This window comes from Cupressus sempervirens, chromosome 2 (assembly GCF_028749045.1).
Source record: "Cupressus sempervirens isolate cs-2001-9-10 chromosome 2, ASM2874904v1, whole genome shotgun sequence".
Taxonomy (NCBI): domain Eukaryota; kingdom Viridiplantae; phylum Streptophyta; class Pinopsida; order Cupressales; family Cupressaceae; genus Cupressus; species Cupressus sempervirens.
Window position 1 is genome coordinate 458,230,324 of NC_143119.1, and position 27,410 is coordinate 458,257,733.

The following is a 27,410-nucleotide window of genomic DNA, read 5'->3' on the forward strand; positions in this document are numbered from 1 at the left end:
CTAATATACTGCCAAAACAAGGATCAAAAGAAAAATTATCTATTTTATCTATACTCTTCTAAAACTGAATCCAACTGATGTTTTCACTATTTAGTATACCCATGTTTGCAATAAGAATAAGAAGTATAATATATAATTGGTACAAGGTTTTTTTTTTAATAAAAATGCATACTGCTCCATAGCGCATGCCAATCATTTGAGCTAATCCACATGGCTCATACATGGAAGGAACTAAGACAATATCTGCAGCAGCATAAAGCATGTGTGATAGCTCCTCACTGCATCCAATATAGATAAAGATTTGTCCAAAATACAGTGTCAAAAACAAAGCAAATAAAACTGTCTAACAAGAGTAATGAAGAGCAAATCTTAGAATACAAATACCTGTACATCAGAAGAAGACGGACATTGTCGCTTTCCCTGTACTGAAAAAAATGATGAAAGAAGTTAGTACATGTAGAACTGCTAATGATGTACTGTAGGGGACTGTTTCATTTTCCTTTGTTGTCGTGAATATAAAGCTTTTCATTGGCATAAAGCATCAATAAAACTTAGCAAAACAATTAACTAAAGAGATATATATATTATATATTATAAAATGTATTCTATAGCTTTAGTTACAGCATTGGAAGAGAAATCACCATAGCCTGCAAAAAAAATCATTATGGAAAATAATGATCTGACAACTGCCCTTGTTACAAACCTGTTAGACTTTAACACAAAAGCATCGAACATTAAGAAAATTCAAGTACACACTAAGGGAAAAGGATAAGAATTTTGAAATAAGAATAAAAACTAAAATAAAGTTAGATGCAACTAATAAGAGGATGAATATAGAAACATTTTTCAGATATTCAGATCTAAACAGTGAGATAAAGAATAATTCTAATGTCTACTACTTTCATTGGCATCATAATTGGGTTAGTTAATTAAGTGGTCAAAAAACTTAATAATATCACAAAGACTTATTCAATTAATTAATTTAATCATCAAATAAAAGGGCCCCAAATTATTAAATAATAAAATAAATTAATAATGTCAGCTTGTTGTAAATCTCTAGCCACTTTTTGGAGGCCTTTATAAGGAGATAGGTGGGCATGTAAATCATCATGGATTGCATTTGAGTCTTCTTTGTATTTCCGGAAGCTAAATATCATTTGGGAGGGCTGAAGGTAGGTCGTGTGCAGTTTTGGAGGTGGAAGATCCTCCCAGCTAGTTAACCAGTGGATCACAAACACCTTGTTTGTCATTGGAAATATCATTTTGATATTTTACATTGTGCATCAAATCTGTAAAAGTCTTTATTCAAAGACCAATCTGTTTGTCTTCTTATCGATCATTATTAATTTCAACATCTATTGCATGTGCAAATCTTCAATCGTTCCTTTATATTCTAAGAGTACTGATTTTCCCTGATTTACCTGTTATAATCCCTTGTTTCCATATGTGATATCATCTAGCTATCTTTCTAAACGCGAGTGGCGGGTACAGATGGTTTCATACCCAACACATACACTATACAACAAGTGCCTAAAGTGTACAGGAGAAGTTGTTGTGCTCGAGGAACATTACCATACGACATATGATAACCACTTTGACCACACATATGAACATTGTTGTCATCAATTTTGACATCACAAAATTGAGACAACCTTATGCAATCTTCTCATGGATTCATAGGTGTCACCTCTGCACTTTGATGTTCTGACTAATGTGTCATTAAAGCAATTCATCATCCCTTGAATTGGCTTGAGTTTCATGTCTTTAGGACATTGTTTTTGAAGGTTTCCGTCAAGTTGATCATCATAATGCTTGTAAGACCGTGTTTTTCTTTTCTAAATGCAAGTAATGCTTGTAAGACCGTGTTTTTCTTTTCTAAATGCAAGTGCTTGAATTTTGGCAACCTTCAAGTCTTTTCTTGTTTTTGTGTTTAGTCTTTAATCTTGTTTTTCCCTAGGATTATAGCCCTTGGAATCTCACTTGTTTTGAGCTATCTTAGCTCTCAAATGAAGTTGTCCAACTCAAGTTATTAAGGTTGTAAGTGAAATATCCCCGTCATTAAATAAAATAAAATCATAACTTATTATTTGGGGCCCCAATTGATTTATGTATATCCCGGGTCTATCTTTAATTTTCCACAGGCATAGGTGTTTTTCGTGTCATGTGTCAGCATGTTGCTTCTCCCGCGGGAGTTTTCCTCCAACAGGGTATATATGTCCGTTGGGTTGAATGTTGTAGGTATGCAACTTGAATTATTTTATTGTACGGAGAAATCTAGTTGGAGTTTTGTTTTTGCAATTTTGGAAGTGAAGATCTTCTCTATTTGGCTTGTGGCAGTTTTGGTACGATTCATGCCTACCCTATTCTTCTTGTGGGTTACTTTGCTCAGATCTAGAAAATTTGTGCACTATCACTGTTTGCAACTATAATTCTCTATTTTTAGCAACAACTAATATGTAGCTTTGTTTTTGCTATATATTGTGGGGTATCATATTCATGTAATTAATAATGACTTTGCACCATGAATTGCACACTACTTCAGTGTTTGCATCCAATGAATTCACCATTCCTGCCATATGAAAGTCTTCCTTCATATTTTTGTCATTACTCAAACACCATCGTCATACAAACTCCTTCCAGTTATCATCGTATGGACGCCGTCCATTTCACCCTCCATCTCACCTTCAATTTCACCCTCCATCTCTAGCAGATTGAACACCATCCATATGACTACCCTGTCATTTCCACCATATGGCCTCACTTCCTTGAGAACTTACTCACAATCCATATGCTCTGTTGTCCTGCATTTTCTCACCACAAAATGTAAGTAACTGTACAAAACTTTTCAACTTAGTTTCACATATCTCTAAGTTAAGTTCATTATTTAATTGGTTAGTGTTGATTAATCAATCAACCCCAATTGATATAATAATTCCTCTTACTGAAGAGCCTTTGCTTGATTTTTGAAGCAGTCAATGTCCTTTTCTCATTTTTGAGCATATGTTTGTTGTCTTTTGGTCTTTTGGTTTTGCTCAAGTCACTGCTTTCGATGTTCCCTTCGATTTGGTCTATCTTTATTGACCAAAAAGTGGACTCTCTAGTAACAACTGCACGAATTAAAATACCATGTTATATTTTAAAGTTGACATTCATTTTTTGAAAAATATAACATATATTCACTTTATTTATGTTTTTAAGTTACTTTATCATTTTAATTTTTCACTTAAGTGACTATATTAACTATATAGTTTGATTTAATTTTTGTGTTTTAATTAAAACATCTTAGTAAATATTAGTTTTTGAATGATATCTGCACTTTATATATTAATATATATAGTGTAAATATTATTTATGACCCATTTATGTAATATTTCTTTAAGAATTAAATTGACATGTGCCTAATTCATCACTTAAGTTGTGCATAGCATGTCTATAAAAACCCATTTACAAGAAAATATGTAATTGCCTCTAGACCACAATTTTGAATTAAAAGGCAATTTTAGAGCACATAAAACATGTGTTTTAAAATGTGCAAAGACTCTCCAAGAGTGAGACTTGCATATAAAAGTGTTTTTAATGACCCCTAGAGAGTGCGATTTTGCACTAAAGGCATTTTTAAAAACACTCATACATGGAAATACATGCATTTTAAAATACACAATCACCCTCCTAGACTGAGCAATGCATATTTGTGTTTCTAAAATATGTAATGAGGCTTGGAGAGTGCGTATTTGCACTACTTGCATTGTTTTGCAATTTTAAAACATACAAATGCATTCCAAGAGTGCGATTTGCACTTCCAACCAATGGATTTTATATGTAAAGTGTCTTGGAGAATCTGATTTTGCATTCAAAACTGTAATCACCCTCCAAGACCCTGCTTTTGCACTCCAAAGCCAAAAACATCCAAACGCATGGCATGTATTACATATTTTAAATATGTACTGAGGTCTTGAGAGTGCGATTTGCTCTTCCAGCCATCATATGAATACATTTTAAACATATAAATGCATTAATAGACCTCGATTTGGCATTTCAACACATGCATATGCATTTGGAGACCACAATTTTGCATCTTGAAGCCAAAAATGACTCAAATACATGTATTTTTAGGGCACATTTTTTCTAAAAACGCCTAAAATTTGGGTTTTTCATTCACTTTTTTGCATTTTGGAGCCACATTTTTGCTTTTGGATCCATGTTTTATCATTTGGGGAAATCATTTTTGCATTCCTAAGTCAAAAACGACCAATATCTATGCATTCTTTTGGCCACAATTTTGCAGAAACTTCCCAAATTTTTGCATAACAATGACATGTTTTTGTTAAAAACACTCAAAAAATGACATTTCCAGACATTTGGATCAATAGGGGTCGTTTTTTGAGTTTTAATGCATGTTATTGCGCTTGGAGATCATGTTTTTGTATTCCCATGACAAATACGACTCATGCCATGGCTTTCTAAGACCACGTTTTTTGATAAAAATGGATTTTACTTGGAGATTTCAAAAATGATCCATGCATTGGTGATCTTTCACCACGTTTTTGAGGATTCTTATGCAAAACGACCACTCATTGCACATTAATGATCATCACTTGCAAGATTGAAGAAGTCAATATTATTGTTTGAGAATCCGGATCTGGAGGAGAATTCGCTTTCAAAATTGATAAATTTTGCTATTTTGGCTCATCAATTTGTGCTTATCTTGCTATTCGATTGCATATTTTAGCTTGATGTTGCACACTTGTCCATAGATATGCCATGAAAAGTGCATTTCTCGTTTAAATATGATGAGAACTCTCATTTTCACACTTTTGGATTTTCTCCGAACTCTAAATACAAAATTGCACATAAAAACATCTTGCTTGATGACATGTTTGAGTCTAAGATCAAAGGTATGTGTTTGTTTTATGCTTGTTTTCGTTGTTTTCTTGCTTGCTTTCTTGTTTTTCTTCTTTTGGAAGAAGTCGCAAGTTCTTTCCCAAGAACTTGAGCACATTTCACTTTACTCCATCTTCCATTATCTTGTACAAGTGCATCATTTCATTCCACGTCTATCATTACATGCCATAGCACATTGCATGTCATTCCCCAAATGCAATTACACATAATCTGATTCTCCATCCAAATTACATGTAATCTCATCTTCCATCCATATTTACACCTAATTCCATCCTTCATATGCATTTACATATAAACCTATTTCCCAAACCTGCTTACATGTAATCCCATCCCTTGAACCTAATTACATGTTTGCGAAAACTTGTGATTGCATGTAAATCACTTCAAATGCGATTACATCCGGAGAATCCAACTTTGGTAGGTCACTCTTTAAATACCAAAGTCATCTTTTGCATGCATCCACATGCATCCCAACTTGCATTCTTGGACATACCCACGAAAGCCCATCATTGCCCACGTGCAATCCTTTCTTCTAAGTCTGACTTTGGCCCTTTTCATCCAAATATATATGTTTTCTGGTTCATTTCCAGCCATCATATTTGTTCCATAAGTGTCTAACCTATACTTCAGACACTCGTCCCGCATGGATTCACCATTGTAACTCAAATCCCAAAATTTTCAAGGATTCAATCTCATTGGAAGATATTCTCATCTTCACATTACGGTGCACTCTTCAACATATGTCGCAATTTCCTCAAAGAATAGATGACATCCTGTCAAGAAGATATACTTCAAATCCAAAGAAGAACTAATTCTTTTGGTCTCCATTTTCCCAATAGATGCTCGAGAGCCTAAGTACGTGTGGGAATGCGCCAAGATTTTTTTTAAGAAAGAAGAAAGTTGTAGATGCCTGTCGGAAAGTTGTTCCAAGTTTACATCCAGACATCATTGAGAAGGTCTTCAAAGTGCCAGAAAATTTAGAATGTGCAAGTTTGACAACATAGTTCGCAACTTGGAATGAGGAAAAGCTTGATCACATTAAATTTTCAAATCACAACTGGAAACTCATCATGGTGAATGCAGTGGCATAGAATACATGAATCCCTGATCTCGTGATCATCATCAAGTACAAGGCCTTTGCCAACAATCCACGGGATTGATTGATTCATTTAGAATCAACAGCCTCAACTCTTTCTTCTTTTTCTTCTTCTTCTTCTTCTTTAATGTTTCTAGTTGGAGAGGATGTATTGCAAGAAATTGTATAATTACATGTAATACGATTTACATGTGTAATGACATGTAATCCAATAATTTCTCTTGTTAGTTAGACTGGGTCAAAGTTGGTTGAGTTGTTCCCACTTTTTCCTCATATTTCTCAACTCCTTTGCCTATATAAAAGAGTGTCCCCTCATTGTAAAAATCATCTTTTGTTGTATGCAAGAAAGCTCTGCCAAACTTGTGCAAGCATAACTTTGATTGTGTAGTACCAACTTGGGAGAAAAGTGAATAAAAGAAGCAATTGGATTCGAAGCTTTGACTGCAAGCAATTGTGATAGAGCAAATTAGAAGTTTTGACTCTAATTTGTGCCTATTGTCTTTGATTCATGTTATTATTTTGTGTTTAATAATAGAGCATAGTGAATTCAGAAGCAATCGGAGCCGAAGCTTTGACTGGGAATGATTGTGGTGATACATAGACTAGAAACTTTGATTGTAGCTTGTATTGCTGTCTCAAATTCAAGAAAAATAGTTAGAATTTCCCTACTTTTGGAAGTCTTTGCGCCCCAATGGTAGAGATTTTTCTTATTGAATAGAATAGAAATCACCTACTTCTTGAAGTCTTTGCACCCCAAAGGTAGTGATTTTTCTTATAAATTAAACAAACAAGACTTAGAGCCAATCCGATACGCTTTCAATCAGCCTTTGAGTTGGTGTTGGTTTATCTGTATTATCATTTCCAACTACTCGATAAAAGTGTAGTTACAGATTTTATTTTGCCCATTACTTGCTCCGTGGGTAATTGGATTATTTCCTGAAAGCTAAGAGGAAAGAATATTGGTAACACTCCTTACAAAATCTCTCAATGTCTTGTTTACCTTGAGTTGGTCCAAAGGAACGTTGAGAAGGGGGAGCCTTCCCTTTAATGTATGAGAGACCTTGTCTCACACATTGTGACTGGTCTACCTATTTTGTGACTGGATTTACCCAAAACTACTAGTTACAAAATATTGACCCAATATGCTCAACCTCCACCATGTATGCGTACATCTAAAGCGACCTTATGGACTTCATTTGCCCCCCACCATACATCAAACACAGACTTGGTTCGCCATAAAAGGGGTAACTTGCGTGGGTACCAAGTTGGAAACATTACAGTGGTATCAAAGCCAATGATTTTGCAAACCTGTGGAAGTGAATGCAAGTTTTTACCCGAAGAAGGCAAGATCACTTCATTGCTAGAATAGGGGACTGTTAAGACTATCCCATATGTGTTGGATGATAGGCCGGATATACTCATGGTAGAATGTTAAACTAGGATCCTTGTCTTGCACAACTGCCCTCATCTAGCCAAGCATAGAATCAATGCACCCATGCACCTCTCCAAGGCTAGGGATATGCCCATATTTGATGACTTGAAAGACTAAGTTGATGATAGAGATTGTATTTTGTGTTGGGTGGATATTTTAAAATAGACAATTTTGGATAAAATCCAGTCGCAAAATAGGATGATCAGCCACAACATGTGAGAAGAGTCTCTTCTACCTTAAAGAGAAGGCTCCCCCTTCTTACCGTTCCTTGGATCAACTCAAGGTAAGCAAGAAGTTGAGAGATTTTGTAAAAGGATATTATCAATTTTCTTTCCCCTTAGCTTTCAAGAAAGAATCCATTTACCCACGGAGCGAGTAATAGGCAAGGTGAAATCTCTAACTACACTTCTATCTATTAGCTAAAAACGGTGATACTGATAAACCAACACCAACTCAAAAACTGATTGAGAGCATACCAGTTTGGCTCTAAGCCCTGTTTGTTTAATTTATAAGAAAAATCATTACTATTGGGGCACAAAGACTTCCAGAAGTAGATGATCTCTATTCTATAAGAAAAACCTCTACCATTCGGGTGCAAAGACTTCTTGAAGTAGGGAAATTCTAACTATTTTTCGTGAATTCAAGATGGTAACACAAGTTACAGTCAAATCTTCTAGTCTATGTATTACCACAACAGCTCCCAGTCAAAGGTTCAGCTCTAATTGCTTCTTAAATCACTGTGTTCTTTTATTTAACACAAAATAGTATGATGAACCAAAGACAATAGGCACAAATTAGAGTCAAAGCTTCTAATTTTCTTTATCACAATTGCATCCATTCAAAGCTTCGAATCCAATTGCTTCTTTTATTCACTTTTCTCCCAAATTCCTCCTACACAATCAAAGTTATGCTTGCACAAGTTTGGCAGAGCTTTCTTGCATACAACAAAAGATGATTTTTACAATCAGGGGGCACTTCTTTATATAGCGATAGGAGTTGAGAAAAAAGTGGGAGCAACTCAACCAACTTTGACTTGGTCTAACTAATAAAAGAAATTATTGGATTACATGTCATTACACATGTAAATCGTACTACATGTAATTACACATTTTCATGTAATACATCCTCTTCAACTACAAACATGAAATAGAGAAGAAAGAAGATGGAAGAGGAGGAAAACAATCCTAGGGATTATTCTGAAGTGCCTTGTCCTTGGCGATGTTAGCCCAAATGATCATAGGACTGAAAGTTCATGTATTTTGTGCCACTGCATTCACCTTGATAACCATGGTGTTGCGTATTTAGATAGCCTTTGACTCTTTTTGATCAATTGTCCGTTGTCATTTGAAAACTTGATGTGATCAAACTTTTTCTTGTTCAAGTTGTCATGAGTTCTCCTTTATAGATTGAAATATTCGATGATGTCGAGATGTAAGCTCGGAACAACTTTCCACAACACTTCAAACTTTTTTTTTGAAACAAAGTGCTTGGGACATTCTCACACGAACTCAAGTTCCAAAGCCGCCATTGGGAAAGTGGAGACCACCTGAATTACCACTTCTTTGAATTGAAACACACCTTCTTTACTGGATGTCTTCATTCTTCATAGAAACCCTGACATATCTTGACTTGCTACAACATGAAAGCTTCAATGGGATTGAATCCATCATTGGAAGATATGGATTCTAACTTCCATGAGAATATTGGCAAAATGGATCTCTAAGGAACAATATATGCGGAGTATTGATTAAATACTCATGGATTATATGTAATGAATTGGATGTGATATGGAAAGTACAAGTGAAGGGATAAAATTGGATTTACAAAGATGGATGCATGTAAATACATATGGGAAAAGGACGAGTTCTTACAAAGATGCCTTAAGGAATGAATGATAGGCGTGATGGAACTCTAATTTTAGAATCTCCATTTAGGAAATATGTTTGGGGATTGATGAAGGATTGTAAAAGCATGTCTTGGTATACAAAAATCCATTTCGTAGAAAAGATTTCACTCTACTCTCCTTACAATCAAAGGTGCTTCTCTATGGAGGTCTGTGTATGATGAGTATAAAGTCTCCAGTTGCGTGAACCAGTCATCTAAAAAGAAAACATGACATAGCAGATATGGAGATTTGGAACAAGGGGAATTCAGAGATTTATGTTCACACATTCAGGCTTACTGTCTCTATTCAGTAGTCTTTTCTTGCATATTCTTTATTGGTAATTCACATTACAGGCTTTCAAACTGAAGATATTAGTTACCATACTGGTAAAGTCATGCAATATAACTCGAGGTTTATATCAGATGAACAATGATGAGGGCAAAAATAGCCAAATTTCATATACATCCTTCAAAGACTTTACATCAAAAATAATTCTATTTCATGATGAATGGATTTTATTAACATATCACTGAAGAATATGTTTTGGCAAAATCATATATCACAATAAGAAAAATTTAAACTATGCTTATGCTAGTCAGCATATGAAAGGAATGATGTATTCACTTCAGTCTGAGGCAGCAGTATATTCTTTCAGATCATAGAAATATGGTGCATGTAGATGGTTACATGGGTTCAGAACAGAACTGTCAACTGTTTAAGTGTGAATGAGGAAACTTGAATTAGAATCCACTTTGATACATTCGATGCACTCCTTGGATGGAACGAGGAAGCTTTACCCCTTGTTGAGGTCCCAGCTACAGCTCAATGGAAATTTAGAAGTAAGCAAGTAATACTGGATTACAACTATACATTCACCACACCATATGCTGGGAGTGAAGTACTTGAATCAAGAAGAAGCCAGGTACACATGGAGATAATGCCAGAAGATTCAAATCAAAATCTAAGGTGGGTAGAGTGTGAAGATTGTATAAATATGGTAGCACACAACCAATAGAACAAACAGAAAACACCAGTCAGTGATCTGTGAGCACATACAGTGGTATTGCAGCAGCTTCATCAATGCCATAGCAGACTCATCATTAAGATTTGTTTAATCTGTTTCTTTGTTCGTCCATTAGTAAAGCCTGGAGGTGTCTAAGACATTTATATACAGGATTAGAAGTTTGAATGCCAATATATCAAGCCCGGGCAGATTTAAAAGACAGTCATATGATCAAACTTGTGCACATATGGAATCATAGACAAAGAACAACTTTTTGTGTTGGAAGATGTTCTTCTCCCATTTGAAGTTTATCACCATCCTTCAAGTATCTCCGCACTTAGCCGCTAGAAGCACTAATTATCGCAGATTCAATAATTCTCTGTCTAATGGTTCTTTGTTTTGGCACAGGTATATGGAAAATACGATGGAAGAAAATTGGAATGCCGAGCGCTAGTTGACACGGGAGTCAAACATACCTGAGTCTAAGTATCCAACACGTGAGGAACAGGACTAGAGGATCCATATTTTATAAATACTATGTGTCATTTGCACCAGGAGCACAACACGGAGGCCCATCGATTCAGGATACTCAGGCCAATATTGAAACCTGCCTGTGTGATTCTCACCATCTACAAATAAATTAACAGAGATATAGCCATGGACTTTTTATTACGGAAAAGACAAAAACAAGCAGAGGCAAAATTATATATGATACAAGTGTTTCATTGCCCTTGCGTTTTCATTATTAGAGGATGAATCGAGCACACCCAACTCTTGATTGGTGAAGATATCATTTAATATGAATGGGATAATTATATGGAAAAGCATTAAATTTAAAGAAGCTTGGAGATATACGTTGGAAGAATTAAAGTGTATATGCGGAAAATAAATGTTTAAGCCTAGAGTGGCTTTTATTTAAAATATACGCACAAACTATATAAATCGGATAATATTTAATATGGATTATATTAGGGTTAAGGTTCGGTTATTTGTTATAGAAGGGTGCAATGTTTAATAATGTCCTTTCATCTAGTATAAATATGAGATGTAAAACATAAGGAGATACAATATTCATAATCATTTTTATATTTTAAAATTTTTACCTATGCTCTGTGATGTATTATATTTTTCAAATGGGGGAAAAGTGAATTTTTTAACTAAGCCTGTGGATGATGAATTCTCGATTGAATTCTTGTGCGAGTCTAGAGTCGAGTTGTATTGGATGGATCACCTGTAGGGAATGTCTCCAGTATGATTTTATTTTCGGATCAGTAAGAAGTATTTATTTAATTTATTTGCATTAGAGTTTTAATTTTTTATTAAGTTGTGTCCTTTATAAGTGTTTTTTATTATTTTCTATAAATATTTTAATATTCGGATAACTGGACTAGATCATTATTGCATTTTAAATTTGATAAACATAGATATTGTGAAATGTTTTATTGTTTCCGTATTTATGTCTAATTTGTCTCCGTAAGGATTAAAATGCATATTAGACTAATTTAAAATTGCGTTTAAATAATTGATCTGTCGCATCTGATTATTAAATTTGTTTATAGTTTGAATATATTAGACTTAATAAAGTTGTACGTTTCAACTAATAATATTGACTCTATTGCCCATTTAATTAAGCACTGGTCTTTTATTCTTGATTCATAATCCATATGCTGGCAAATGTTTCATTTCTTGCCTTTGAAGAATTAATATATTCATCTGTTGCATTAATCTATATTTATTCTTTATTCAAAACATTATTTCAATCATTTACTTTTGTTTCCAGTTCATAAATCCCAAGTTTAAAGTTTTCCTCTAATTCTTGCCATTTGGAAAACTTTTATTGTCTTTGTGTTCTAATCGATCTGCTTTAAGCATCTTGGATTTGAGGTTGTTGTCCAGGATCGGGTACACCCACCTCGGTTTTGCAAAGCCGGAAGTGCAAGGGATTTGGATCACATTGATCGATCCCATCAAGTTGGCCTTAACCGGTTGGATATCCCAGCATCGAGCAAGCAAGGCTCGTAGGATTTCAATCTGCGGTTTTGGGAACCAACAAGGTGCATGGGAATGTGTGCAAATGATACTTTTGACTTTAAAAGTGTGACCTTTAGTAAAAAAGGGGTTCTCTAGATGTCATTACACGTAAAGTGAATTACATGTAAAACGAACATGCATTTAGCTTTGGAAAATGGAAATGCATGTAAGTGGGAAAGAAGGATGAGATTACATGGAAGTGCGGATGGAGGGTGAGATTACATGTAATCGCATGTGTAGAATGAGATGCAGTGTGTCATGACATGTAAAGTGGAATTACATGTAATTCCTTTTGAAGTGTAATTGCACATGAAAGGAATGGATGCAATGTGCCTTGGCATGTAATTGCGAATATGGAATGAAACAATGCACTTGCATGAAGAGGTGCAAGGTGGAGTGAAATGAAACGTGCTCAAGTTCTTGGGAAAGAACTTGCAACTTCTTCCAAATGAAGAAAAACGAGAAAGCAAGCAAATAAGAAATAAAAACAAGCACAAATGAAACACGTGTCTTTGGTCTTAAACTCAAACATGTCAAAAAGCAAGTTGCTATGAAGCGCAAATTCGAATTTGGAATTGGGGGAAATTCCAGAAGTATGAAAATGAGAGTTTTCATCATTTTTAAAGAAAAAATGCACTTTTTATGGCATACATTTGAAGAAATGTGCAATAACAAGCCATAATATGCATGTAAATAGCAAGATAAACATGAATTGATGAGAAAGTATGAAAATGACCACTTACTTGGAGATTAAAGAGTCAAAATAGCAAAAATCATAAACTTTGAAGACCAATACTCCTCCCAATCCGGATTCTCAAACAATAATTTGACTTCTTCTGTACTTGCATTCAACAAATATTATTGAGCAATAACGGGTTGAATTGGACATGAGAATGCCAAAAACATGGTCTCCAAAGGCAATAGCATGCATTAAAACTCAAAAAAAAACCCCACCGATCCAAACATATGGGCTGGAAATGCCATTTTTTAGTGTTTTTTACAAAAGCGTGGCTTTTTCAAGCAAAAATCTGGGCCGTTTTTTCAAAAACGTGGCCAAAAAATGCATGTAAATTGATTGTTTTTTATTTATGAATGCAAAAATGACTTTCCCAAACACTAATACATGGACCCAAATGCAAATACGTGACTTCCAAATGCATAAAAGTGGATAAAAAACCCAATTTTCTGGACTTTTTAGCAAAAACGTGATTCATTAAAGGCATGAAATGAAGCTTTTTTGACATCTAAAGTCAAAAACGTGTTCTTCAATAGTATATATATGGATCAAAACCTCAAAACAACTTATATTTAAGCCAAAAAGTGATCAAAACTACCCCAAATCTAGGCATTTTTCACCAAGAACTTTGGCTCAAAAATGTCATGAAATGAACCATTTTTTGTATGAGATTTAACGCCTAGGGCATTATAATGCCAGGAGATGCAAAAAAAACCCTCTTATTGCGGATTTCAAGCCATATCATGGGTAGATCTGCTCATTTTAAGTGAAAAAATGTTCTTAGAGAGGAAAAACATGAAGCTTTTTGCCCTTCTTTCTTCAAATTCGGGTTCATCATTTGCAAATGCATGAAACATATGCATAACGCATTCTCCAAGTGCCATTACATGTTTTAAAATACATGCAATTGATCTTTTCATGCAAAACACATTCTAGAAGTGTCATTGCATATTTTAAAAACATGCACTCACTCTAGGAGGGTCATTGTACATTAGGAAAACTCAAATATGCATTGATCACTCTAGTAGGGTGATCGCATAGTTTAAGTCAAAGGCATTTACATGCTTTTAGTTCAAAAGCTGGGTTTGAAGGACATGTTTGTACAATTTAAGTAATCAATTAAGCACATGTTTATTTAATTTTTAATGAAATATTACTTAAATGGGGTCACAAATAATATTTACACAATATAATTTAATATATAATGTACAAATATCATTCAAAAAGTAATATTTACTAGGATGTTTTCAATTAAAACTCAACAATTAAATCAAACTATATAGTTAACATAGTCACTAAGTGAAAAATTAAAAAACAACTTAAAACTATAACATAAAGTGCATTATAGTTACTTTAAGTGAAAAATCAAAATGATAAAGTAACTTAAAAACACAACATAAAGTGAATTTATGTTATATTTTTCAAAAAGTGAATGTCAACTTAAAAATGTAACACAATATTTTTAATTCGTGTAGTTGCATCGAAAAGATCCACTCTTTGGGTACTAAAATGGTCATATCTTTTGACTTGAACCCCGATTAAACCCTAAGATATACTGAATCAAAGGGAAAAGCAAAAGCAATGACTTGAGCAAAACTTTGAAGGCCTCAAAAATCAAGCATAGGCTTAGCAAACAGAAAAATGAAAAAGACTTGACGAAAGCCTTCAATAAAAGAATCCATTATATCAATTGGTACTAATTGGTTGATCAATACTAACCAATTAAATAATGAACTAGACATAGAGAAACGTGAAACTAATTTGAAATTTTTTTGAACTAATACATACATTTTGTGGTCACAAAATGCAGGACAACATTTTGCATCACCCCAAAATACATCACTCTTCAGTATCTCATTCACCCCCTTCCCCTACTTTGTCTTCGACTCATCCCACTTATTCTACTCATTCAACATAGCCATGAGTTACAGTGGCTCCCACAACTCAAACATTCTCTCAAAAACAATGAAGTAGATGCATATGTAATCTCAACTAGTTTTAGGAACTCCTTTGGGAAGCTCCTAAAGAGTGCATGTGAAGTGTAGTGGTTGCAGATATACATCTGCACATCTCTAGCATCGCTGACCACTCCCTTTATTTAGTCAATCTTCCCCCCATGTCCTTGAGTGCATTGTCCATGGCATGCACACAACATGGAGTCCATCCAATATGCCTATATGTTGTCTCAACAAACCTCCCTGCTACTCTATACATAGGTGTTGCATTAGTTACCACTTGGACCACATTTTGTAGTCCAATTTTGTCTATCACTGTCTGAAGGATGTCAAACTGAAAATCAATGGCATTTTGACACCTTGTACAATCAACCGCTCTGAGAAACAATGGGTCATCTTAGCATGTAACTATAATATTGATGCATGGACGGTTCTTAATGTTCATCTGCCCACCATGATAATGCTACATCCTCACTCCTCCCAAACTGCCCTCATGGTCTCCATCATATGATTGATGTAGGCATACTCACATCCAAGATAGTAGTGCTCAATTTGTGCTCACCTGGTGGCACAAATAATGGTCCTCCCAGCTTCGTAACCTTTTGCAACATCTCCTTATAATAAGGAGATTGAGCTATGTGAAGTGGTACATCATTAGAAAAAAATAATCTACCAATGGCTTCCTCTATCTCCTCTTTTATGCGTGCATTAAAAAAATCTTCTATGGGGTTACTTTCAGTTGTAATATTTTGGTTCCCCATGTTCGGTGCTACTTCAGCCATAGCACTAGAGGTGGAAGGTCCTGAGGCTGCCCCTGTAAATGATGATGATCTTGATTGTGGTCTAGGAGAAAAAACACGTGGCTGCCCATATAATTGCTTCTCATGTGGCCGCTGAATAGATTGAATCTGTTGCCTACCACATAAGGTAGGAGGCATCTCAATCCCCAAGTGTTTTGGAATGCCCCAAAGCTCACTGAATTCAATTCTATAATGCAAGTTTAAATTGCAACTCAAAAACCCAAATGCTCGCACACCTTTTCCTATCTAAAAGAGTAAGTGTACATTCACTCGAGAAATGCTACTAAACCATTATGTACTACATATGTTGCATTTCCACTTCCTTGTGCTACCACCTGTATATGTTGGAGCATCTATCCTCGTAGCAAATTCTCTAAGAGGTGATTTAGGATCATATTTACCCCTAGACCACTTTATCAAAAGTGTGGAGGGGCCATCAGTAGATGGTGGACCAAGTGGCCAAGTATCTATGGATTGAGACTCAATTTGCTCATCCCCCTCATTGCTCTCATGCTCAGGTACATATTCTTGGCTACTATCACTATGAGAATGAGTTCCCAATTCCATCTCATCATCACTGCCACGTGTTTCATGACCGTAGGAGCTCATTTTGACACTATATTTCACCAAATGAAAAATAATAACAAATACATGGTTTAAACCTATGCCCTTCTTTAAAATAACAAGATTTTCGGTCAGAATTTAAGCAACAATAATTTATAATTGGAACAACAAGAATCTATCTAATTCTAGAAATGAAATTCAAATAACTATAACAAAAAGAAATAAGAAGAAATATAAAACTAAAAACAATGACAAATCAGTAGGAAACCCTACCTTTTGCTTGAAACTATTTTCAACAAGGTGAAGGATCTTCTTCCTCCTCTTCTTCTTGCTCCTTGTCGCTCTTCTTTGCCTTGCAATTACTCTTTTCATCCTCACAAGAACCCTATTCTCAACTCTTCACTCTTCTTGTTGTTGCAAACAATAGCAAACCCAAAATGAATGCAAATGAAGCGACATAATAAATGCAAGCAATATAACACATTTTATGGGCCTTACATGTCAGGGTTGAAAAACGACCCTTTAGAATAAATTAAAAAGTACTTTGTTTTCAAAACTTGGTTTACTTTTTGACTGTGACAGGGGACGGCTGACCATACCCTGGTCGGGTCAAGGTACATGTCCACATCCCCCTAGAGGGGTCAAGGTACACGTCCTCGTCCTGCTATCCCCTCAAGAGATGTTAGGATATCTCCTCATCTTCTAGATGACAATGGCCACTTGGTGCATCCTTGTCTCCGAGACGTGGGGTAACTTTGGGGGAGACGTGTGCTCAGGTTAATTTGCTTTTAAGTATAAGTTACATTTGTATAAATATTGTCAAGATGTTTGAAATAGGTTTCATCTTCATAGGAGTTAAAATCCAGATTCTAGATTATGGGGGTTTTCATAAAATTCCAAGCTTAGCCGAATTCCAAGATTCAACATACCTTCAACAATGTTATATCCCACAACCTGTCCTAGCTATTTGAGATGAAATTGACGATGGAACAAGGATCTTCTAATGATTCGAACTCATTTTCTCACAAATCACATGGTTTTAATTCTATATTCCTGAGTCGTGACAGACTTAGCTCAACCACTTGCTCACATCCAAGACAAGCATTACTTTCCACTAGGCCAAAATTGCTCAAACTCACTATCAAACTATTTTGCTATGATGTATTTACTTCTAGTTTTATACAAATATTTACTGTTGTATATTTACTTCTAGTCATATAGAGACTATTTACTATGATGTATTTATGTCTAGTTTTATAGAAACTATTTAATGTTGTATATTTACTTCTAGTTTTATAGAAGCTATTTATTGTGATATATTTACATCTAGTTTTATTGAAACTAACTACTATGATGTATTTACTTCTAGTTTTATAGAAACTACTTAGTGTTTTGCTTTCTCCCAGCAACATTTTGCATGAGAATGTGATTTTGTACCTACTTTGCATTTTTATATATCTAAACTTTGCTTGTTTCTTTAGTGTTCTCATTAATAACTTATTAGATGCATCTTCTCATTGAATTTCACAATAAAAATATATTTTTAATTAAATTTAAGTTGTTTTTAGGTTCCCGAGTTTTCCCTTGAGTTTTTTTTTTAAACTAGCTGAATTTTTGCAGAGTTTTATTTTTTGGGCTTTGCGAGTTTTCGCTGAATGAGAGTTTTCCATCTATGGTGCAAAGCACATATAGGAAGACAAATGCTTATGGGATACAATCACAATCAAGGGTGTTGAGAGGATATAGGGGTGTCATAGTCAAGACTCAAAACGATCTATTTGGGTCAAGGGCACCAAATTTAGGAACAATTCCAATTGAACCTAGTACTCAAAACGGTAAACAAAGCAATATGCAAAGAGGGTCACGAAAAGCAACTACCATGTTAAAAAATCAGAAATTGCCAAAGCTTACAGGTGATGGACTAGATGATCTTGTACAACACTGTAGGACATCTGAAACGATCTAGTCGGACAATGGGTAGACTAACCAAGATGATTGGGTAGTAGAATTCCTGGCCACACTACATGGGGTGGTAGTTGATTGGTTTTTGGAAGTCAACAAAACTAAGGTGGGGACATGGGTTTAACTAAAGATGGTATTTGAGGCAAAGTTCAAAATTGCTTTAGGACGATAATGAGATTATTGCCAAGATATACAAAACAAAGTAGAGTAAACACAAAAGTGTGAGAATCTACAATTGGTGGCTCATGGATTTGTCGAGAAAGATGGAGAATCAACTGATTGATGGATTGAAGAAAGGCTTGTTAGTGGAGGGGCTGAAATCCTCCCTCAGAAAGAAGGTGAAGGTGGTCCCTCCAATGTCGTACAATGATGCTTACAATAGGATTGCGTCATAGCTTGTCGGAAAGCTCAGTGATACACTCCAACTCCAATATTGAAATGGCCAAAAGACTAAACCTAGTTGACTTACCTATAAATAGTAAGTGTCTAGAAACCCTACCAAATCAACTTAGATTGGCTCGGAAATGGAAGTTCTTAAGCCAAAACTTACATTGACCACTACAAGGTCTTGGCTATCTCACGGGACCATGGCGAAAAGGGCTAATGAAACATCAAGATAAAATCGCTAGAAAATGGGGACACTACAGTCCTCCCTTCCTAAAGATTGCTTTCCCTCAAGCAATTTGTATCTACATGTTGCGATTGAGATGCTAGGATCCCATACCAACCTCAAGGATGTTGCTCCACCAAGTCGCTATGCTACTTTGATACAAAAAACATGTTCAAATTGTGAATTCACTCAACAATACCCCACAACAGCAATGTGTCACTCATACTAATACCAGGATCCCAAATCACCCATATGCATGATCTGTCATATCAGCCTACCATGTCCTGCTATCATATACGAGAATTCATTCCAACTGAAATCACAAGCACCACTAAGGTCAAAGACGAGACAATTTTACTTTTTTGGGTGGATGATGTTGTCGGGTAATTAGCATTTATTTGTCAAGGGGATGACAATTATCCGATGGTTGCTAACGGTTGGCACAAGACACGTGTTTATATACATTGTACTTACCTTCAAGATGTGGTTGGATGTTACGTAATGGGGTGGTCATAATACTATCTTTGAGATACATTGTAATGATTATGAGATTAATGAATATGTAATTTTGTGTTCTCTCAAATACATTGAATATGCTTACTATTATGTTTTACATGAATTCTATTATGTTCTACACATAGACCCCACAAAGCAAACAAGAATATGGCCACTAGATCTCATCACAATCAAGTCAATCACATTGAATATTCAAATGGAAAATCAAATACTTTACTAGGAGGATCCACCTTTAAATAGGGTATACTGAGTATATAAGTAGAATTCATAGAACTCAAAAAGTATACAAAGAAACATAGTGAGCATAAGATTTCCTTTATAAGAATATGATTGCAAAGAATCCATGATTTTTATCTTATTCTAGATCTCAATACATGTTATTCATACATTCAATGCATACAGACTTTACCAAGTGTGAAAGGTGTTCAAACTCCTCTTGCACCTTCCCTTCCGGTGCTGTTCCAAGCAAAATAAATTGTCCACCCTGAAATTAATGAAGCAAAGACAATATTTAGTGTATGTCGTCAGAAAGTTTCTACAAAATTTTAATTTGAAATGGATAAAATCACAATTTTACAACAATGAAACACTATGAGTCTCACAAGGACATTCCAGAATTACATGAACACCCATTTACATACTAAGATCAAAACTTTAATACAAAACCCATTTACATACTAAGATCAAAACTTTAATACCCATTTTAAGGTTTCAAAGAAAAAAAACTCATAACTGGCACTAGCAAAATGATCTTCACTTACATGTGCAATATCCAAAGGGATAAAAATGAAAGAAGAAAAGACAAAAACTCTCAGCAACATACATTCTCTCTGAGGTGGTAAGCAAATAGGCAATACAATTGCAAGAAATTGAATACTACATCTCAAAAAAGAATGCAAACAATGAGGGATTTTAAAACCATTAAAAAATATGAAGATATTGGTTAATAATAACTCACCAGCTCTGCAACACGATTGATTGCATAACGAATAAGATGAAGACCCTTTTGTGCTACAAGTCTGCTTATGCATACAACTAGAGGGGATAGCTTTGCTTCATCTGCATCTTGACTCCTCACTATCTTTTGATGAAGGGACAGGCCAAGGCCTCTGTGCACATATTGCTTACAAATTTGCTTTCCTTTAAGCTCGTTCGCTGCACAAAATATAACAAAAAATTGAATATCTAGGCATAATAAAGACAATGAGTTTTCAAAGCACTGTTGGGCAAGGTGGGTTTTGACAGATACTGTTAACAATGTACAGGAAAAAGATGAGAGTTTTTGCTACCTTCTGGAAGTGCTCAAAAGCTAGGGGGTTTTGGGGTTAATTGCAAGTTGAACTCAATTTTCTTTTACTGCTTCTCTTTTGATGAGAACCTTTTCTATGGGGTTGTTTGATGGTGAAGAGCAATAGCCAAAGACAGGTGAAAGGGTCTACATGGCATATGAATTGCCACCTATGAAATGCTTTAGACATATACTTCAACAATCCCCTAGAAGGATGTTAGGTTAGAGGGATCATCCAGTGAGGAAGCAATGACATCTTCCTCATGAAAGACGGTTAGAATTCAGCAGTTCCATCTGCTAAGGATGACAGGATTTTCAAGATACTCAATGCATTATTTCCGACTTTCAGGAAGTTTTCATTATTTTTTGTAAAACCTCTCAAATATGATGAAAATGTTACCCATCAATTTACTGCCTCCTATGCTCGAATTGATCAAATAAAAATAAGAAACTAAATAAGACACGTATGGAAAGAAATATTAACACAAAAATACCCAGGAGAAATAGAATATGACAGTAAGTGGGTTGTACATCATCTACACCACCATGCAAGGTTTTATGTAAATTGCTCAATTTCGACCTTTAAATGGTTGTGAGATTTTGTCTGTAGTGCTTGTGAACATTGTGAGATTTCTCAAGCAACTTTACACTGTTCTAACAGCTTCCCTTACAGTATACTTGCTCAACCAACATGCTTGAGTGCTGCGTTCAAATGTACATTTATCTTCAACATCAAGAACTCAAGGTTCAACTCTACAATTTACCTTGACTGTGCAGCATCCTATTCTGGCATTTTCATACAATATGCAATTTTTCATGTTTTCTGAATCGTTCAATGCTTGGTAATAAACAACACTGAAACTCAATGCAAATGCTGTGTTTAATATACTGTTATGAATGCTTTATCAGAAAATATTCATACAAAAAAATATATATATATCATTGATAATAGAAGAAACCCCATTCACAAGATAGCTGTACTATTGTATGTAGCAATAGAAAACAAACAGAACTAATGCTCATTTTCATAGCTGCAACTGGGATCCCCTTCATACATTACAGCTACTACAAGATTAGTACAATGACCACAAAACATTACCAAATGATACGTATTAAAATGAGAAAAGGTAAGTGTGGCTGTGAAGTGATACCAACAGAAACTATAAGATATGAAATAGCATTAGATTTCACACACTGAAGAAAATTAAAGTGACTCAACAGAATATGATCGCTTGGATCACAACAAATAATTGGAATCTTGACTAAAGTTTCCATACCGCTGAAAATATCCCAAAATATCTCAAAATGTTTAACCCAAATATCATCCCTAGATGGAATCACCTCTATTGGATAAAAGGGTTTTCATCCTTTAGATCTCACACAGCAAAGATTTTCATCCTTGAATAATTCATACTCACTCTAGGAAGGAATAACAAATTGGGTAATTTGCTTTGAGCAAAAGACTTTCTTTGATAGTTACCTTTTGAGCACTATATTTGAATTTAATATTTCCCTACAAGTATTTAAAAATAATTTAAAAAAAAGTAAAATCACTTTTGAATTACATACTGAACTACACCTTTTAAACACCAGATGCCTTATAGTAATATTTAAGTTGATACTTTCCTGTTTCTGGCTTTGTGGGTATTTGCAACGACATTTTGCATCACACTTTGTGATCCTTTTTCAGGATGAGAGAATGCATAAGAAGAAAGAGAAATAGTAAGTTGCAGACCAAGAAATGTTAAAAAGAAGGGAAGGAAGTACACAGAAGCCAAAATGAGTTGAAAGACAAGATGGAGCTAAAATCATATAAAATATAACATAAAGTCAATTAAAAATAACATTAAAAACAAAGTGAAAAATTAAGGAGAAACTATGTAACTATACTATTACTTATTCTAACATAATAGATAGATCTACATCTAAAGAATATGCTATGAGATAAATTGAAAAAACACATTAATCTATAATACTTTTATAATTTTAATCGAACTGCTAACACTAGAGGAAGAGTGGATTAATAAAGAAAGCATATAATTTTGAGAAAGCAATATATTTTTATTATTATAAATTATATTGCTTTCTTTATCAATCCACTCTATCTGTTGTTATTGAATTTGATTAAAAATATGAAGTTATGATTTGTTATAGCTTAAAAAACTGAATGAGTATGTTATAGCATATAGATCTATCTATTTTTTTTTCCCTCTGCCACTGAAATTTTGTCAAACTGTTTGCAAGCAGGCTATTTATAGTGTTTCGTGAGTTTATTTGGTTCTGTGTTTTGTAGTTTTTAAAATGAATTTTGGCTTACATAAATTTCTTCAAATGCAACTCACAACAGTGATACTGTAACTATCCAAATGCAAAAATGCTCTATTCTAAAATTTGATGTTATTGAAAATTGAAATACATCAACAGCAAAATTGTAATGAACCCCTCCTGGCTCACTTCGAAACTATGCTGAAGAATTTGTTTTGTTGATATTATTTGCAATTCTGTTTTTTGGGGGATGTATGATTGTTGAATTTTATCAGAATAATAGATATGCTAGTACCGATATCGTAAATGAAATTGACTGGAATTATCAATGCAGTGATCACAATGGTAATAATCTAATTGCATCATTTACATGGGACATAGACGACAATTAAATCAGAAATTTATTTGCACCTTGACATTAGATTGATTGCAGCAGTAGCAAGAAGAATTCCAATGCCCAATCCAAAGGTGGCAGCCACCATTGTGAAATACAGCCTGTCAAGAATTAATGCAGCCTAGACTCCTCCTATCAATGCCAAATATCAGATTGCTCCAAAGACTATGACGCAGGCAAAGGGGTGAATAACTAGGGCCAAAGGCTCACCCAGCTATCCAAACCACCCTGCAAGAGTTAACACGACGAAAGCAAACACAAAGAACAGCAACCAAAGGAGGAAGAAGAGTGAAATACTTTTATTGATTCATCAAAGTATCTTCATACATGCCTAGCTGTAAGGCCTTCTGGGTTACGGTCAATTACAAATACATTCACATTCAAAGATCCAATTGCAAATGCGCACTTTTAGTTCTACTCTCTAATCTTCTTCCCAAAAACTTACCTAACTCTAAGCCTTAACACTCTCTATATATATTTGCCAAAATGGCTTACAGATTATTCTAGAACATTACATAAGAGGAAGGCCAACCCAACAACGGTGTGGACGCATCCCAAGAAAAGATTTTAACATAAATGTCACGATCAAAATAAATCTCGCAAGTCGGCTCGTAGAAATCACGTCCAAATGCTGACACTCGACATACACTGGGTAACTTGGCACATGAAGAGTCACTTGGCATACATTGGGTAACTCAGCGAATGAAGAGGCACTGGGCGTACACTGGGTAACTCGGTTAATGAAGAGTCACTTGGCATACACTGGGTAACTCGGTTAATGAAGAGTCACTTGGCGTACACTGGGTAACTTGGCAAATGAAGAATCACTTGGCGTACACTGTGTAACTTGGTTAATGAAGTCACTTGGCGTACACTGGGTAACTCGATTAATGAAGAGTCACTTGGCATACAATAGGTAACTTGGCGAATGAAGGGTCACTTGGCATACACTGGGTAACTTGGCATTGAAGAGTCACTTGGCGTACACTATGTAACTTGGCGAATGAAGAATCACTTGGGGTACACTGGAGCTACAGTAACTCGGTATCAACATGCAGAAAGAAACAAAATGAGCAGGATAACAAGGCAACCCAGGATGCTCTTGCATTAGACAACCAGGGTTGAAAGAAATGATTCTCCTAAATCATTGAGATGTCACGATCTGAGTGGAATCCAACTCAGATTGACAAATCCATGAAGCATCTTCAATAGGCCTGTTCTTCCACGTTACCAAATATTCTAGTAATCTTTTCCTCTTGTGCTCTTGCCAACTTTTTGATCCAATATCTGTTCAACTTCTTCAATCTGCTTCTTAGGATAATCTTCTAATACAACGATTTCATCTTCTGACTCATGATACTTATACAAATCAGCAATATTGAATATAGGAGATATATCCATGTCATCAGGGAACTCAACTTCATAAGCATTACCACTATCAAACTTCTTCAAGATCTTACAAGGTCCAAATTTCTTCATCTTCAGCTTATTGTATGTTCCAACTGGGAATCTTCCTTTCTTTAGATAAACCATCACCTCATCACCAACTTGAAAATCATGGTGTCTTCTAGACTAATCAGCATTCTCCTTATACTTTTGATTACTTTGTTCCAACCTCAACTTCACTTCCTTATGTAAAGACTCCATAAAATCAGCAAATTCATCTCCTGCAGCGCTTTTCTTTTCTTCACCAGCAACATCTCTCAAATCTAATATACCTCTAGGATGCATTCTAGTAACAATCTCAAAAGGTGTCTTCCCTGTACTTCTATTCACAGAATTACTATATGCAAATTCAGCTTGTGCCAATACCATCTCCCAATTACTTGGTTTATTCCCAACTAAACATCTCAGCAAATTTCCCAAGCTTCTATTCACAACCTCTGTCTGTCGATCTGTTTGTGGATGGAATGTAGAACTGAACTTTAGCTCAATACCCATCTTCTTCCACAAAGCCTTCCAAAAATAACCAACAAACTTACTGTCTCTATCTGAAATAATACTTTTTGGCAATCTATGCAATCTCACAATCTCTTTAAAGAAAAGTTCAGCAACATGCTCAGCATCTGATGTCTTCTTGCATGGTATGAAATGAGCTATCTTAGAAAATCTGTCCACTACAACAAATATAGAATCATACCCCTTCATTGTCTTAGGCAATCCAAGAACAAAATCCATACTAATGTCAGTCCAAGGTTTCTCAGGAACAGTAATACGTGTATACAAACCAATATTTTGACTCACTCTCTTTGTAGCTTGACAAACTCCACAACTCTTTACAAATTTCTGAACATTCTTATACATTTGTGGCCAATAATATTTCTCTTTCAGCAAACTCAATGTCTTATCAATTCCAAAATGTCCAACTAATCCACCACTATGCTTTTCCTTCATCAGATTCAACCCCATAGGACTTCTAGGAATACACAACTGAATACCTTTGAACAACATACCTTCTTTAATGAAATATGCATAATACTTACTTATGTGGTTTGTCAGATTTGGTGCTCTACACTCTCTCCATGCCTCAGAAAAATCAGGATCAACATCATACAATTCTTTCATTTCATCAAAATCAAGAACTTCAACCTTCATTTCAGTCAACAAAGAACATCTTCTACTCAATACATCAGCAACTCTGCTACTAACTCCACTCTTATGCTTGATCACAAATGTAAAACTCTGCAAGTACTCAACCCACTTCATATGTCTCTGATTCAATTTATGTTGACTTCCCAAGTATTGCAAAGCTTTGTGATCAGTGTACAACACAAACTCCTTAAGAATCAAATAATGTCTCCACTTCTTCAATGATTGAACAATGGCATAAAATTCTTGATCATACATAGAATACTTCCTTTTGGCATCATTCAACTTTTCACTCAAGAAAGCAACAGGCTTACTTTATTGACTTAATACAGCTCCTATTGCATTACCACTTGCATCACATTCAACTTGAAATACTTTGTTGAAATCGGGCAAAGCCAATACAGGTAATTCAGCAACCTTTTGTTTCAAAGTCTCAAGACTCTTATCAGCTCCATGTGTCCACTTGAATTCCTTTTTATCTCCTCTCATTGTTTCAGTCATAGCATTACAAACAACACTAAAATTCTTTATAAACTTTCTGTAACAACTAGCCAAACTATGAAATGATCTTACTTCACCCACATTCTTAGGTGTAGGCCATTCCAAAATTGCTTTAACCTTCTCTTTAACCTTCGTAGGGATCCATCTTCAATCTATCAACTGAAATCACAAATCCCAAATACACAATCTCTTTTTGCATAAAAGAACACTTTTTCAGATTAATTAGCAACTTTTTCTCTTTCAACCTTTGCAATACTTGCCTAATATGCTCAAGATGTTCTTCCTTAGTCTTATTGAATATCAAAATATCATCCAAATAAACAATCACAAACTTACCCAAGAATCTTTTAAGAACTTCATTCATCAACCTCATGAAAGTACTAGGTGCATTAGTCAAACCAAAAGGCATAACCAACCATCCATACAAACCATCTTTTGTCTTGAAAGCAGTCTTCCATTCATCACCTTCTTTGATTCTGATCTGATGATAGCCACTTTTCAAATCAATCTTGGTAAAACACTTTGCTCCATTGAAATAATCCATTATGTCATCCATCCTAGGCATAGGAAACCTATATTTTACTGTGATTTTGTTAATAGCTATGAAATCAGTACACATTCTCCATTCTTTTTAGGTGCTAATACAACAAGTACAGTACATGGACTCAAGCTTTCTCTAATCAAACCTTTTTGCAACAACTCATGCACTTGTTTGTTAAGTTCTTTATTCTCTGTAGGTGTCAATCTATATGGTGCTTTGTTTGGAAAACTAGCTCTAGGAATCAGATCCATACAATGACTTATACTTCTTACTGGAGGTAAACCATGAGGAATATCATTAGCAATAATTTCTTTAAACTCATTCAACAATATGGTAATTT

The 27,410-nt window shown here is 35.0% G+C and overlaps 1 protein-coding gene across 5 annotated transcripts in view; it reads right to left on the reverse strand.

The window, feature by feature from the left end:
• Positions 1-27,410, reverse strand: part of LOC149573029 (uncharacterized) — a 390,937-nt gene that overhangs the window by 78,739 nt on the left and 284,788 nt on the right. For 4 of the 5 annotated variants that reach the window (XM_089814177.1, XM_089814175.1, XM_089814174.1 and 1 more), the window contains 4 exons: positions 20,451-20,647; positions 19,902-19,976; positions 385-425; positions 173-278 (listed from right to left, as the gene is read on the reverse strand). In XM_089814177.1, coding sequence (XP_089670303.1) covers positions 173-278; positions 385-425; positions 19,902-19,976; positions 20,451-20,647 — 419 coding nt within the window. The remainder of the gene's footprint in view (positions 1-172; positions 279-384; positions 426-19,901; positions 19,977-20,450; positions 20,648-27,410) is intronic. The other variant, XR_016360008.1, reaches the window with a different exon arrangement.